At 40.5% G+C, this 14525-nt stretch overlaps 2 protein-coding genes across 3 annotated transcripts in view; one reads left to right on the top strand and one right to left on the bottom strand.

Moving 5' to 3' along the window:
- IQGAP2 (IQ motif containing GTPase activating protein 2) overlaps positions 1 to 14525 on the bottom strand; it is a 60435-nt gene that overhangs the window by 31148 nt on the left and 14762 nt on the right. The window contains exons 8-11 of one of the 2 annotated variants that reach the window (XM_010159586.1): positions 13143 to 13306; positions 12447 to 12607; positions 9971 to 10095; positions 7906 to 8069 (exon numbers count right to left, since the gene is read on the bottom strand). In XM_010159586.1, coding sequence (XP_010157888.1) covers positions 7906 to 8069; positions 9971 to 10095; positions 12447 to 12607; positions 13143 to 13306 — 614 coding nt within the window. The remainder of the gene's footprint in view (positions 1 to 7905; positions 8070 to 9970; positions 10096 to 12446; positions 12608 to 13142; positions 13307 to 14525) is intronic. The other variant, XM_010159587.1, reaches the window with a different exon arrangement.
- Positions 1825 to 4748, top strand: F2RL2 (coagulation factor II (thrombin) receptor-like 2). The gene is made up of 2 exons (XM_010159588.1): positions 1825 to 1882; positions 3578 to 4748. Exons 1-2 carry the CDS (start codon positions 1825 to 1827, stop codon positions 4663 to 4665), a joined length of 1146 nt encoding a protein of 381 aa, XP_010157890.1. The 3' UTR covers positions 4666 to 4748.

The raw sequence follows: 14525 nt of genomic DNA, 5'->3' as shown, positions 1-14525 counted from the left end.
AGAGATTTTAATTACAGCTAGAAACATTTTCATTTCCATGATACACAGGCAAAGTAATCTGGGTACAAAATAGAACCACACATCAGGCAGCACTGCGATAGTAGCATAAAGAACACAAATCAGAAAACTGCAGGAAGTTGGCTTTCTTTCAGAATCCCTTATTTGGAAAAGATCCACGTGCACACCTGAGTACGTATTACATTATGTCAGTTTTTGCTGGTACTTGCTAGAAAGACAGCTCAGGTTTAGTAATGATGACTTAGCACGGGTGGTGAACATTTCAGGAATTAAGCAGCAGAGAAGGTCTCATGCTTCCTGCAGCCTAACAGTGCATGGCATTAAACCCAAGTTAAAACAGAGGGTGGGCTGATCATCCCCACTAACCGACGGTGCTCCTGCTGCCCTGGGTCACAGGTGAACTGAAACTTGGGCTAAGAAAATAAGGTTTCAGAGCTAAAGTGGCATTTAAAATCTAATCTAGTATGTGGAGGGAACAAACTTCATTTTAAAGAGGAAATAGGAGTGCCAGGTCTGTAGTAGACTAATGATGAAGGAAAAAGGAATGTACTGATTTGATAAAGATCTAGGAGTACATACACAAATATTGCAGGAAATAAAAGCCAAAGACTCTCTCAAGCTAAAACACTGTGGGTAAAGAAGCAGCTTCATAATGGGATATCCCTGTTTTTCCACCCAACTCCATGACAAACATCCAATAAATTTGTTACCAACAGAAATTAAAGAAAAAACCAGTAAAAAACCATGAAAGAGAGATACTTCAGTTTGCCTCACGTATGTAAACAAGGTAGCAGTACATCTAAATAAAATCAAGTAGTATCAGTGAATTGTACAACAGTGGACACACTGCAAGCCTAGTTGAAAGTTGGAGTTAACACTTGAGAGAACATATACTAAATTCCCAAACTGCAGCTGACAATTTTGTGAAGAGAATTGAGAAACCGAAAAGAATTCCTTGTCTGGTATCTAGCTTCTACACACTAAATACAAGAACAGACACAAATACAGCTCTGGAGCCAAGTACAGCTTATGCTGAGCCTTACCAAGCCTTACTAGCTTGGAGCCAGACCAAGATTTGGGCTAATTACTTGGCATTCAAGATAAAAAAAAAAAACCACAACACAAAAAGAGTCAGTGAAAAAGCAGGGGATGAAGAAAAACAGCAGATGAAAATAGGGGAAAGGTTTTAGAAGCTGCAGGCTGTGAAGGGGTGGGAACTAAGCCGAGCAGGCAGTCGGATCGAAGGAGCACAGGCAGCTAATAGTGGGTAGGTAGGTAGAAGGCAATGCAGAGCAGTTTTCTGAAGGCACGCTTACATGTGTGGCTTGCTTTCACCTTTGCATTTGCTAAACTGAGATCACCACACACTTTCCCAGGGCTGGCGGGATTTCAGTTTGTGGGTGAGACCTTTGGGAATTTACTAAATATACCTCTGATTTTTTTCTGGAAAATACATTTTCTCCCCAAATATCTGTACGTACAAATTCCACTAGAACCCTGCAGATTGGCTTCAGGCTCATGGTAAATTAGGAGTTAAATTGCTGCTGTAAAGCAATTTTATCTGTGTTGGGCAGAGGCTGAAACTGAGTCATGTGTGCATATTTGGAAACGTCACACCCTCTTGTGTAGTAGACAAAGAACAAACTAGCTCCTTACCATAAACCTCATGTCTACAGGATGCTGCTGGAGGACAGATCAATCACTCTTTAGCCCCTTACAAAGGGGAAAAAAATCCCCTACAAAACATCTCTTAAGATGTATTAGAACAGCATCATTGTTTGTCTAGCTGGATTTCACTGTACTACAATGAAGATACTGGTTTTCACTGGATTGCTGTTTCTTACCTCCTGTTTTTTCACAACCGGTGAGTCCTCCTTTCTGTGTCTGTTCTGTATTTTAGTCAATAACGTGGTCCTTTTGACGTTGGTGCTTTGCCAGTTTAAACGTGTTGTACATGCATCATTACAGAAAGCTACGCTCTAGGAAGTCTCACAGCAGATTCATTATTCTTCCATTTCAGTGACACTACCTCCCCCTCCGCCTTTGCCCAGAGACTTTCTGTAAGGAATTTTATTTAAGGGATCTTTCTGCACTTACTGAAGATGCACCTTCTCTCTAATATTTCTGTAGTGATATAACCACCTTAAACCTGTAGTGTCTTGTACTTTCTGCTTTAAAACATTCAACAGAATTACAGCTTCACAGATGGTGCTATTACAAGGAAATTATGACAAAAATAACCACAGGCGATTGTCAAATAAGCCTAATTTTTTCCTTACTAAAATCAACTCTGTTTGCAAGCCAAGCTCATTTTCAAAAGCTGTTTTGTATATACAATATATATACACAAACATGCACATATATATGTCTTTTGAAGAGAGACTAAAATTCATGTTTTGGATTAACCATTCAGAAAATTGCTGAAAGAAATGCAGTCAACTAACTGCAATTTCAAAACATTCTATCATATCTGCCAGGAAGCATAGATGGAATAAAACATGGAAAACAGTTCTAACATGGAATGGTAAAAAATCCCACAACAAATTTTCATACAGATTTCAGTTCACTTCTGAATTCCAGTTTCAAGATGCATGCTCTAAGCTTCACACTAAGTCTTTTGGCATTGGACACAGCTAAGAAAACTTTTGAACTACCAAATTAATTACACAGCTGTTTATTCTGCAAAGTCTATTTCGCAAAGTACTTTCTAAAACCAGATGTTGAACACATTTGTGCTTCATATGGAAATGTCAGTGTCTTTAAAAAGTTCTCTTTTGAAGACTTAGTAACAGGCTTTAATAAAAGTGGCATCGTTTGCTTTGTCCACACGCTAAGAATATTTACTCACTGAAAATTTCCCTGCTGTTTTATTTACTTATGAATAAATTTGATCTAACATCAATCCAAGCAGTTGTATTCAGTTTTCAAGTTTAACTGTCCTTCCTCAGTATAAGAAGATGAAAAGACCTGGTTTGCTTTAGTCAGAAGCTGAAGAATACACAGCACTAACATCAATTTGATATGTGAGAGACTAAAACATTGAGTAAATTATTTCAATTTACTAATTTGAAAGTTTCAGACTGTGTGAGGCAAGACAGCACTTTTTACATCTTTTGTAGTCAAGTATTTCATCCCAAAGTGACAAGGATCGTACCGCCAATTGCTTCAGACATTCTGATAAAGCCTAGACCAAGGCTGCTGCTTCTACGCTGAACTACCAGTGTTTCTACTACTGGGCAAAACCCTCTGCCAGTGATACAGGTTACATAAGTGTCTGCTGGTTTTTGCTGGAGATTACTGAATGCATCTGAAATGCAGAAAGATCAGCCTAACACTAAATTCATGCTACGTTTAGGGTTGCTTGTGAAATGAAATGACAGTGAATATTGCCCTTGAGCACATTCGGTATGAACACCCAGAGCAAATAATGCAACCAAATCTTTTAAACATACATAGTGCTTTTCACAGGAGGAATACTCTTCTCCTTATCTGAAGTTGAGTTATATTGTTAGTCTGGTAGTTTGCCTTTTTATACTAATTTTAACTTTTTTTTCTTAAGCTTCCGAATTTTCACTGAATGGCTCTGCAATTAAAACAGTGTCTCTTATCAAGACTTTCCGTGGAATTTCAGCAAGGGACTACGATTACATCCCCCCTTATGCTATAGAAGGGGAGACGAAGACCATCCATATCAGAGAACACAAATGCTCTTCAAAAAAGTCAAATGACTCCACTTTAACAGAAGTGAACAACACCACGTTAGAGTACCTGACCAGTTCTCTGAGTACTAAGCTAATACCTGCTGTCTACCTCAGTGCTGTTTTATTTGGTGTACCATCTAATGCCATCATTTTGTGGATGCTGCTTTTCCGGATCCGGTCCGTATGCACTGCTATCCTCTACACAAACTTGGCAGTTTCAGATCTGCTCTTCTGCATCATGCTACCCTTCAAAATAGTGTACCACATCAATGGAAACAACTGGATTTTTGGGGAAATGATGTGTCGAACTACCACTGCGGTATTTTACGGCAACATGTACTGCTCCATTCTGCTACTTACATGCATCAGTGTCAGCCGCTACGTGGCCATCGTTCACCCCTTCACTTACAAGAACCTGCCAAAACGTGCCTATGCCATCGCAGTTTGTGCTACTGTGTGGACCATCGTCTTCTTGTACATGCTCCCGCTTTGCATAATGCAGCAAAGTTACTACGTGAAGCAACTAGGCATTTATACCTGCCATGATGTGCACCATGCCTGTGAAACAGTATCTTCCTTCCAGTTCTACTACTATGTTTCTTTAGTTATCTTTGGGTTTTTAATACCTCTTGTGACTATTGTTTTCTGCTACATCTCAATTATACAAACACTCAAGACTCATGAATGGTTCTGGTACGTTAAAGTCAGTCTTTTGATCCTTACTATCTTTGCTATTTGCTTTGTGCCAAGCAATATTATCCTTATTATCCATCACATTAACTATTACTACTATAGCACAGATGGGTTGTATTCTTTTTATCTAATTGCTTTATGCCTTAGCAGCTTAAACAGTTGTCTTGACCCTTTTCTTTATTTTCTGATGTCCAGAATCAGAAGTCAATCCAATATTTATCTAACAATGGTTAAAGTATCGAGAGAGAAATGAAATTAGTTCTATATTTGCATTATTGGAATTAGGTTTTTGTATAGTGTTAATCCATGCAGCAACAAACCTCAGGTGCAATTAAACTGAAATGTCTTCAGAAATACACTTATTTCCAGCTCTGTAATTTTATCAGGTGTATTGCAGCATCTGGTGTACCTGGATTCAGGGAAGTGGCTTTTCCTTCTCAGGTGATCACTTTCATGGCCAGGGAGAAGAAACTAGAATATCAGTCACCTCAGCCTCTGACCACCAGAAAAGGAATCAATATCCAAACAGCACTTTTAGGCCCATTCGTGATTTCCAGATAGTTCAAATTAGCTCTCAAGCCCACAATCACTGCAGGAACAGTGATGTGGAAACAAGATTTTGGTGCAGAGGAAATGGGAACAAGTAAAAGCACTTCCTACATGCCTGGGAATTGCCGAGCTTTGCAGAAGCTCTCTGTCATGCAGCCGAGAGCAAATACTCTGGATATTGGAAATAAAGAGCCAGAGTCCCCATAGGGTCAAGGAGCAATAAATCTACAGCCGTGGACATGAAGCCTGACACTTCCAAGGTGGCATCTCCTATGAGGCTGCTTAACCAGCTTTGCACTGGAGACTTGTTCTTCCACTTCGTCAGCGCCTGCACTCATCTGGCCCATGAGGATTGCTGGGAGCTAACCCTTATCAGTGTGAATCCAGGCATGTATTATTCTTGCTTGGTAAGCAAAACAGGGAAGTTTTTTTATTGTATTGTCTATTTCCACATCCTCACAGGAAATACCTACAGTGTTACAAACACTGAAGCTAGTAATGATGGATTGTCCACATTACTGAAGCAAGAGGTCAGCTTTTACATTTACAGAAACTCAAAAGCTACATATATGCTGAGTGTTAAGTTTCTACAAAATGACCTCAGTGGTTGGTGCTTGTATTTGTAACTGCAGCGTAAGACGATAAGAAAAAAATTATTTGCATCAGTTCAATAGTTGTATTGTAAAAAAAATTTACTTAAATAAAATAATTTGCACTGGAAAATGTCCTCAAAGAATATACAACCCAGTAAGACTCCCCCTTTTCAATTTCTTCTGGCTTCTAACTGAAGTTAGTTTTAATCATGCCATTCCTTCACCATGAAAAAGAACAGATTTTAAAGCTAACTTTAAAATAATCCAGATGTTATGCAGCTATTGTAAATACAAAAAATGTGAACCTAACTGTAAAAACTATGTGCCTATCACATAAAAAGTGAAAATAAAACAGGAACCATTTCAGAATTTGGCACATCTGTTTAACTTTTCAGGTATCCATAATACACTGCCTAAACACAGGGTTTCTCTTCACTGGGACCTGAATACACTTGATTTGAAATGGCCTTGAGAACTGCTAGAAGCTGTGGTTTAACATTACAGGAATGAATAAATAAATTCCAGGTTTGAATTTTCAATTTCAAGCAGGGAACAAGTAGTTGTGATCTGAGATTAAAACCTATAACGGGTACTGGGAGATTTGGGTGCAGACTGTCCTTCTCCAAAAATACCACAGCTACATGGATGTGACAACAGGCTGGTTAGAATAAATGAGCAGGTTTGACCCATATGTTTTTCCAGACAATGCCAGGGAACACAGGAAGTTCACAGGCAGGTCTATCTGATCCTTGTAAATCAAATACTTCCTTTTACCACAGCTCACTCTTAAAACATGCTAAATGCCATTAAAGGCAGATCTGCTTTATAAACAGGGCTCAGAAAAAGTAGGGGATAGACAGACTTTTAATAATGTACTACCTTTTCAATTATTTTTTGATTTTTTTTAAAAGGGAAGTTCAGTCTAAATCGTATCTTTACCTAAAAATAGTGATGCCAAGAGGAGACGTTTTAAATAGTTGTCAGAAGACTGCAGAACCAAAATACTTCAGGAGAAAAAGGCCAGTGGAAGTCTAAGAACATCACAGAATTTTCAGGAAGATTTCAAAGAGATGGCACAATTTTTGTTCCAAAAGTTTGAAACACCCATTTGTTTCCCATCAGCACATTTACACAGGGACAGGAGCAGGCACCAAGTTTACACCCAGGGAGCACAGTGGCAGTTGTAGGTCTCTGCTGTGGGGACATCCTGGCTTGTGACACGTGCACAAGGTGCCTGGCATGTCCCAGTCCAGCACTGCACAGCCACACTTTGCGCTAAAATACCAACCCTGGCCCTTCCAGGATGGGTAAAGTTGTCAGCATGCACTAAACCTTCTACAGCACACATGGCAAGGGAGGAGGCTTTCTAGAATCCAGGGCTCAGGGAAACCAGCCGTAACCCAGGAATCCAAGCTACAAATTGAGATGTGCAAACACCTTCTGGAAGCTCTGATAGTGGATTGCAGAAACACACTGTTTCACAAGAAGATACCACAGGTAAGGTGGCAAGATAGCTTCAAGGTATTTCTACAAGCCAAAGTTCAGGGACCTTCTCCAGCTGACCATATTACTTTAGGAACACATTATGTGAGTTTTAAGCGTCTTTTCCATACACTGGGCATGAAGTGTTGTGCTACTAGCTTTAGCTAATGTGTTCAGTCACATCCTGCAAGTTGTTAGGCTGATCTTTGTTTATGCTTTCCTGAGCTGTGATGCTAACCAGGGCACTGCTTTGGGGGAAGCGGATAGCAGTATCTTGCTGAGATAGGTTTAAACTGAAGGCACATACAGGACAGACAGTATGTTGTTGCATGATGAAGCCAGAACAGAAATATGTACAAGACTCCACTATTATAAAACACCAGTTTTAAGCGACTGAGACTGCTCAAAGTTCTTCCCAGAGGTTTGTTAAGGAAAACCATGACTCCTTCAAGATGACTATGACTCCTTCCTGGCAAAACCCTCAGTTCTCATCCATATGGTAACTACCTGCCTGACACACAGTCTAATAAGTAGATCCGTGCACAAATTCATAAATACGTCAGGGCTGCTGCTGCCCATGTTTTGTAATAGTTGCAGCAACCTACTAGAATTAAAAATAAACAGGGGTACATCAAGTCATTAGTGACACACATGCAAAATATGTCTTAGTATTGATACATTGATAATTAATCCCTTTTGCCACTCAGAATAAGCTGTAGTGGAAAATTACTTAGTGCCAGTTCATTGTCATTGCTCTATTTACAACCCCATTGGCACAGCTAATCCGAACACTAGAGAACAGGACAGGGACGCACGTAATTGAGAAGAATTGGCATTTCAGTTCTGAAAAACAGCAACAAAGCTCTAACCTTGCATTTCTGTGCTTTGGTGTGGTACAGGACATCCTGATAGTGCCTTGCATTTACTGGTCTCACATCTTGCAGCTTGGCTGTGGGCAACAGAAGGGTTTCTAGAGTTTTCTCAGGATTTCCCTGGTCAATTGCTTCATTAATGTGGCCAATTGCAAGAATTCCTATGAAACAAAAAGTTATTAAAAGACAGTTATCAAAGAAAGATGCAACTTATCCTACATTAGGTACAAACAAAGAAATAACATGAAGAGAAAAATCAAGTAACAAGAAGCAGAGGCAGCAGCAGCAGCTGAATAATTTTTGCTCAAATATTCATGTGAGGCTATTAAGTTGTACAGTATTCCTTTCTGCCACAGTTACTGATTAGAGGTAGATCTGAATTGAAATTGACCTCTTTATGAAAGTCAAATTTATCCTTGATGAAAAAAGTAAACCAACAGCATTACATAGCAACTTAACCTAATTGCTTTAAATTCCATCTTAAATAACCAGTCCGATAACACTGACCTTGTGAGAAATCACTTAATTGTGCAGACCAGTGGCAGTCAGGACTTCAGTCAGCAAGTTACATGGCCTGGTGTATCTAATAAAACCTCTAACTCATTTTCTTCAGACTGGCCTCAACATTTTAAAACCAATTTCCTCCTATCCCAAAGCAGTGCTGAAATGTGCTGCTCGGCATAACTTCTCCCCAAAGCCACCCCAGAAGGACATCAGCCAGAGGTTTCTCCATCTTTCCTGCCAGCAGCAGATTGTTTCTCACCAAGTCTCTCCCAGACCCACCACAGCTGGTGGAGTCACAGATCCATGCCCTCACAAGGCTTTGGGAATGAGCAATTTTTCTGGGATGCTACCAAAGAGGGAGCATGCAGGCATGTGTGCTTGTGTATGGAGAGGCCACTCTTCCTCCTCCGCTCTCTGCTTCAAATAACCATACCCAGGCAGAGGCCAGTGTCACTGAAACCAAATGCAGCTACTTTTAGTAATGCAGGCTGACTCCTAATGTAAGACCACCTTTATTAAGGCCTGTTTCAACTCCTGGTGACTGCAGAGATTTGGACAAAAAATGTTATTATGTCAATCAAATGAACTGCTCAGCATCCCAGCCTGCCAGGAGGCATACAATGCGACCGAGCCGCCAGAGTCCACAGCAACCACTTGACAAGATTTGTGAAGCAACAATCCAGCCAATTTCAGTATTTCTGTAACATCTCTTACCAGTATGAAGGGGTAGCATACACGACACAGGCACCGCGCATCAGTGCCACCTTGAAAGCAGCGTAGGTCTCAAAGGCTCAAAAACTATACTCCAAACTGCTTCCCAAATCACAAGTGGTGTGAAAGCTGCCCTCTCCCTTCCTTGCTCCAGCAAACCAGGCACTACTTGACAGCCTCAAATTTTTAGGGTGGGAGGGGAAGGATGACAAAAATTAAATTATACTTCTATATCCTGTGGAGAAACTTGGTCCTTTAGCACTTCTGAAGCCTGAATGACCAGCTATCACATTTAATGTAACACGTATATTAACATAATTTAGGGCAATGCAGTTACATTCAGCTTCAAAAAGAAACTCAAAATCCATTTATATTAGAAAAAGCAGGCACAAGAAGCTACTCTCAGAGAGGCAATCAGGTTACCTAAAATGAGAGCAGGGCAGATAATTGCGCTGCGTAACTTCTTACTGATTCCTTTGTGAAAAACAAGAGCTTGAAAATGGTTTAACAATAAAAAAACATTTCCATGGGACACCGCCTGATGCTCTTTGCGTACAATTTCTGCAAAATTCCCAAAGTGAGACCATCCAGTGCAAATACTGAAAGATACTGCCAAGTAGGCAGAACCATGGCATTTTTGAGACTGCAGAAGACAGGCACCCTATGAGAACTTTCAGCCAGCCAAAACATAACCAGAAACACTTCAAGGACATTTAAAGACCAACAAGTGTTCAAAATTATTTAACACTCCTGAAGAGTGTCTGTACAAGGCCATTCATCATAGAAAATTTTGTACCAAGGACCAGTCCACCATCTCTGTGGGTGATGTAGAGGAAGAATTACTTACTTTCATTTTCTTCTTGAATTTGCATATTAACCATGTCAATGCAGTTCTGGATATCATTCCAGCTTAAATAATCTTGGCCTTGAGATGAAGCCTCTGACTTAATAGACAATAGTGTATCAGCATAACTATAAGAAGATATAAAATACATAAGTGTATTTCATATATAAGATAAACTGACATAAAGAATTAGTCAGATGTATCATCCATCATTTAGTGCCTGGCATTTTTTTCAATGAATGAATTTCAGACAAACTCATGTCTTGCCAGAAATCATACAGACATGCAAGCTGATTCTATACATGCATTTTAGGATCTGAAAAAATGGCTCTGCACACTAACTCAGAGCACTTTTTTTGGCAATGTGGGATGATGTTAATACATACACTGGACATACATTTTGCTGGATAGCATTACGGATAAATTTGGTAGGCTTCTTGCTACACTAAATCAAAGACCAGTATTTCTACCCTAACACCAGGTAGCAGCACTTCCCACTACCTCCATGCTCCCTCCATATGGAGAATGATGGGCCATGGGGAGAGGAAGGGAATAGAAAAGTGATGCTACTCTCCCCTATAACTCAAGGTCCTCCAAGCACATGCTCTGTAGTCTGTGCCTACTCTTAGAAGGATCACAGATCAAGGTGAGCTGGAAACCTTCACAGTAGTGTAAACACAAGTATACAGAACTTAAATAATTATCGTATTCATACAACTTCCACAATATGTCAGGTAAAATACCTGTCTTCTATATCCAGCAGAAGCCTGAGAAATGAACAGTTGTCAGGGGAAAAAAACAAAACAAAACAAACCAAAACAAAAAACCAGGAGAGAATTCATCACTTCCTGCTCCAATTTGCCCTTCTAACATTCAGCAGCCGGTATTTACAGGCTTCTCAAGCTGGAGGCCACGTGTCACTAAGAGTTGCAAGCAATGCTATGCTCCATTAATTTATCTACTCTAACGTGAAATCTTACATATTATTGAGGAATAAGTCCACTGTTTAAGTGCTTTGTTAAATGGCAGTTCTTTATGTAAATTTTAAACTTTATATTTGATAGTGTTCAATCTTTTCTTGCTCCAATTCTCATAGGAAATTAAAAAATAGAGTTAAGAAGCTAGCAACTTCTATCAACCTTCCCCACGACATGGCACACTTCTGCAGACATGTCATATTTCCCCTAAATTTTCTCTTCTAGGAAACACATTCCTTACAAGTTCACCTATTCTGGTATAAAGTAATTGAATACCATCTCCCTCACTGAACTTTTCCTAGCTCTACTGTATTTCTTCTAATACTGTGCAATCGAAGCTTCCTGCAATATTCAACACATGGTTGGCTGCACAGCTTGATGTAATGACATAAAAAAGTTTTATTCTCTACGCCAACTAATTCTTAGGGATTCATTTACATTGACTGATAGTTTAATCTAAGATCAGGTCACAGTAACACCAGAGAAAAATGTTGCACTTGGACACTTTGGGGCCCATTTCTGTATACTTACACCATTGTTTCTCTTGCCCACAAGCACCACCTTGCACCAACAGAAGCCAAGCAGCAGTTTAATTTTGCTCCACTTTATGGCGTTCTGCTCCCTCTAACTAAAACACTGGCCTCTTATTCTTATACTGACTGCCCTCCTTCCAACTCTGAGACACCTAGCAAGGGCCACTCTCAGATTCATGTCCCCTGGCAGCCTGCTGAAGGTCTTCAGTCACTGCTGGTTCCTTTGCCCAGTCATGCCTTCCAGGAGTACATGGATGTTTCTACCACCATGGCCAAGAGGCAAGAACCACACCCTCACATTCTCCCCCACGCACCAAGGGCTCAGGTCTCACAAATCATCATGTTGCCTGCTATATTTTGTAGATACACATAAGAGTGCAGAGGCAGCGGCACACAGCTGTGACAAGTCAGGCACGTAGCAGTGCAAGCAGCTGGGTGAAGGCAATAATTTAATGTTGAACATGCATGTGTGCCCCAGCATCATACTCGGCTTTTTAGGAAGCAAGACTGTGCTACGTTTTTCAGACCTTTGCCATTCTCAAGCAAAAAAGGGGCCAGATGTGTTTTAAGGGATCTCCTGGACCTTAAGACAAACACTACCTCATTCCAAAGATCTTTTCAGTACTGCAGACAGGTTACTGATTAACAGCTTCCAGCTACAGCGGGTTCATGTGTTAGCGTCTGCAAAAATTCTGGTCAGATCTCAATGTTTGCTTTCTGTGGATATTTTCCTTGCACCTCACACGTCCTCTGCCCTCAAACATTTAAGGTTGTGCGACTGCTTATACAGGGATACACTAGTTCAGCAATTGTGGCGTTATCCTTTATTAACTTACGACACAGACGTTTATCTTGCAGCTCTTCCCACTTCATAGCCCTAGCTCAGGACAGCCAACTTAGCAAAATGCCTACTTAACCTTTTGTAGAAGTTGCCAAGTCTCATTCAGACAAGACAAAAAGAACCTTTACCGTTGAAAGTTTTCCTCTTCCAGATTATTGAAGCCAATGCATGGGTTTCTGAGATGATTCTGTATCATTAGGATGTCGTTATTTTCCAAGGCCTGGTTTAGCAACACAACAGCTGACAACATTTCTACTGCAATAGACAGTTCATCATATGCCAGGTAGTTCTGTAGGACAATAATGTACTGCTGTCAGGAAGCTAAGTAAGCAGTCTAACAAATTTGGGTTACACAGTCTAGATACCAGCAAGGAGATGGACTAGATTTAAAAAGCCTGGCAAACAGCCTAGTCACAGGCATGCCAAATTAACACAACACTGATGGTAGAGTTTACTGGGTTTGCTACACATCCTTCAGCCTTTCAATTCTTCTGCCCCACAGTCCCATCTATTCTGATTTTACCCTCATAGCAGGGCATTACTTTTCTACACAATACATAAAGCAGAGTTAGTCCTCCTTAAGAGCACACAACAATTGAAAAATGTCAGTCAATTTGATGCAACACAAGAGCTCATCCAGAGCAAAGTCAAGAAACTAATTTTGTAATTCAATATTGCCTATTCAACCAAAAGCAGTCATGCAGTAAGTAACAACATGGCAAGAGAATTAAGTCTGACTGTGTACAACATTATGCTATGTTTGTGCTCTTTCATAGTTTGACTACGTAACATCAGTGAGCAGGTCATAAGTTTTTCACTCTTACCACAGCATTCTGTTGTTGGAGGTTGAACAGCTCAGTCTGATAGACAGCAGCAGCAAATGAGTGAACAACAGGCAGCTGTGCCTCCGGTTTCATCAGTGCAACCAGTGTTACACTAGGATCACAGTTACGAATTGCAGCATTGATATTGTCAACTGCTATAAGTTCTAAAGAACAGCAGGGAAAGAAAAGCCTATTAATTTTCATATGCCGTTTCCTTTTTATGCCATGTAGATTACAGTGAGGTTATTCCAAAGAATATAATTTGCTGTCATTCGAGAACAAAAAAAAAAAAAAAAAAGCATATTTGTATGAGATTCTTCAAGACAACTGCTGAATGTTGCAAAACCAGTGTCTACTTAAAGGCATGCAGCAAATAACAGACTGGAGGACTTTAAAGTTTCTGGACTTTTAGATATTGGAGATAGCTTATTATACCTTTAACCCTAAATAAGGGACTGACCCCATCCTAGCACAGAGAAAGGCCAGACATTCCCCCTGTATTTGCTTGCAGCAGGTACTGCTGGGTATGTCAGCTCCAGCGCCTGAGTCTTGCTTCACACCAAATGCTCCTTTCCTTCTGCGCCACATTTCCTCCCTCGCCGGCAGGACCTAACTCAGCTAGCTAGAACAAGCCGGTCCTGCCAAACCAACAACATTTTCGTCGTCCATTTCAGGAGGCCTGGTAGAAGTGAGCCAAAAACATGCTGGGTGGTTGGGACCTTCAGAAGTTAAACTATTGAAAATACCATATGCTGCAGCTTCTAGGACTTCCTCTGCATGCCATCACCTGTTTGTTTGCTTAACCGTGTGGAAGATTAGTCCTCACAAGCACTGCCATCTAGAAGTTATCCCCTTCTCCACAGCCTAAACTTCACATTAAACTGGCCACCATAGAGGATTGTAAGCATAACCCTTTCTGGTACCTGAACAACTCACCCATTCTGCTTTTTGCTGAACTGACTTCAGTAAAGGTTTGAACTTCAGCAGAAAAATGCTGAAAAACACTTCTTACTTGGGTAGCTGCAGAAGCCTCATAACACCCCTTAGCTTAGTCACGGGCACCGTAATTGCACACCTGGAGGAGCCAAGTCTGAAAACACCCAGTCCAGGACGCACCCAGGAACAGTTTGTACAAGAGACCACTCAGGTCTTGTGCAAATGGAAACAACCTTGAAGGTTAGAGAATATGTGGTAAAGAATGACAATTATGTAAACGCCATTTCCATCAGCAAAATAACTCCCATCTCCTTCGCTTTATCTCAGTCTTTTCTGTATACTATAATCCAGTGAAGGCTTTTAGTGATCACCGACTGCTCAGGTCTGTACAAGACCGCTTGCAGAGCAGACACCATCCACAGTTCACGTAAGCAGCAACACACAGAT

The sequence above is a fragment of the Eurypyga helias genome, unplaced genomic scaffold, assembly GCF_000690775.1.
Source record: "Eurypyga helias isolate BGI_N326 unplaced genomic scaffold, ASM69077v1 scaffold4359, whole genome shotgun sequence".
Taxonomy (NCBI): domain Eukaryota; kingdom Metazoa; phylum Chordata; class Aves; order Eurypygiformes; family Eurypygidae; genus Eurypyga; species Eurypyga helias.
The sequence above is the reverse complement of the archived record's forward strand: the minus strand, read 5'-3'. Positions and strand labels throughout refer to the sequence as shown.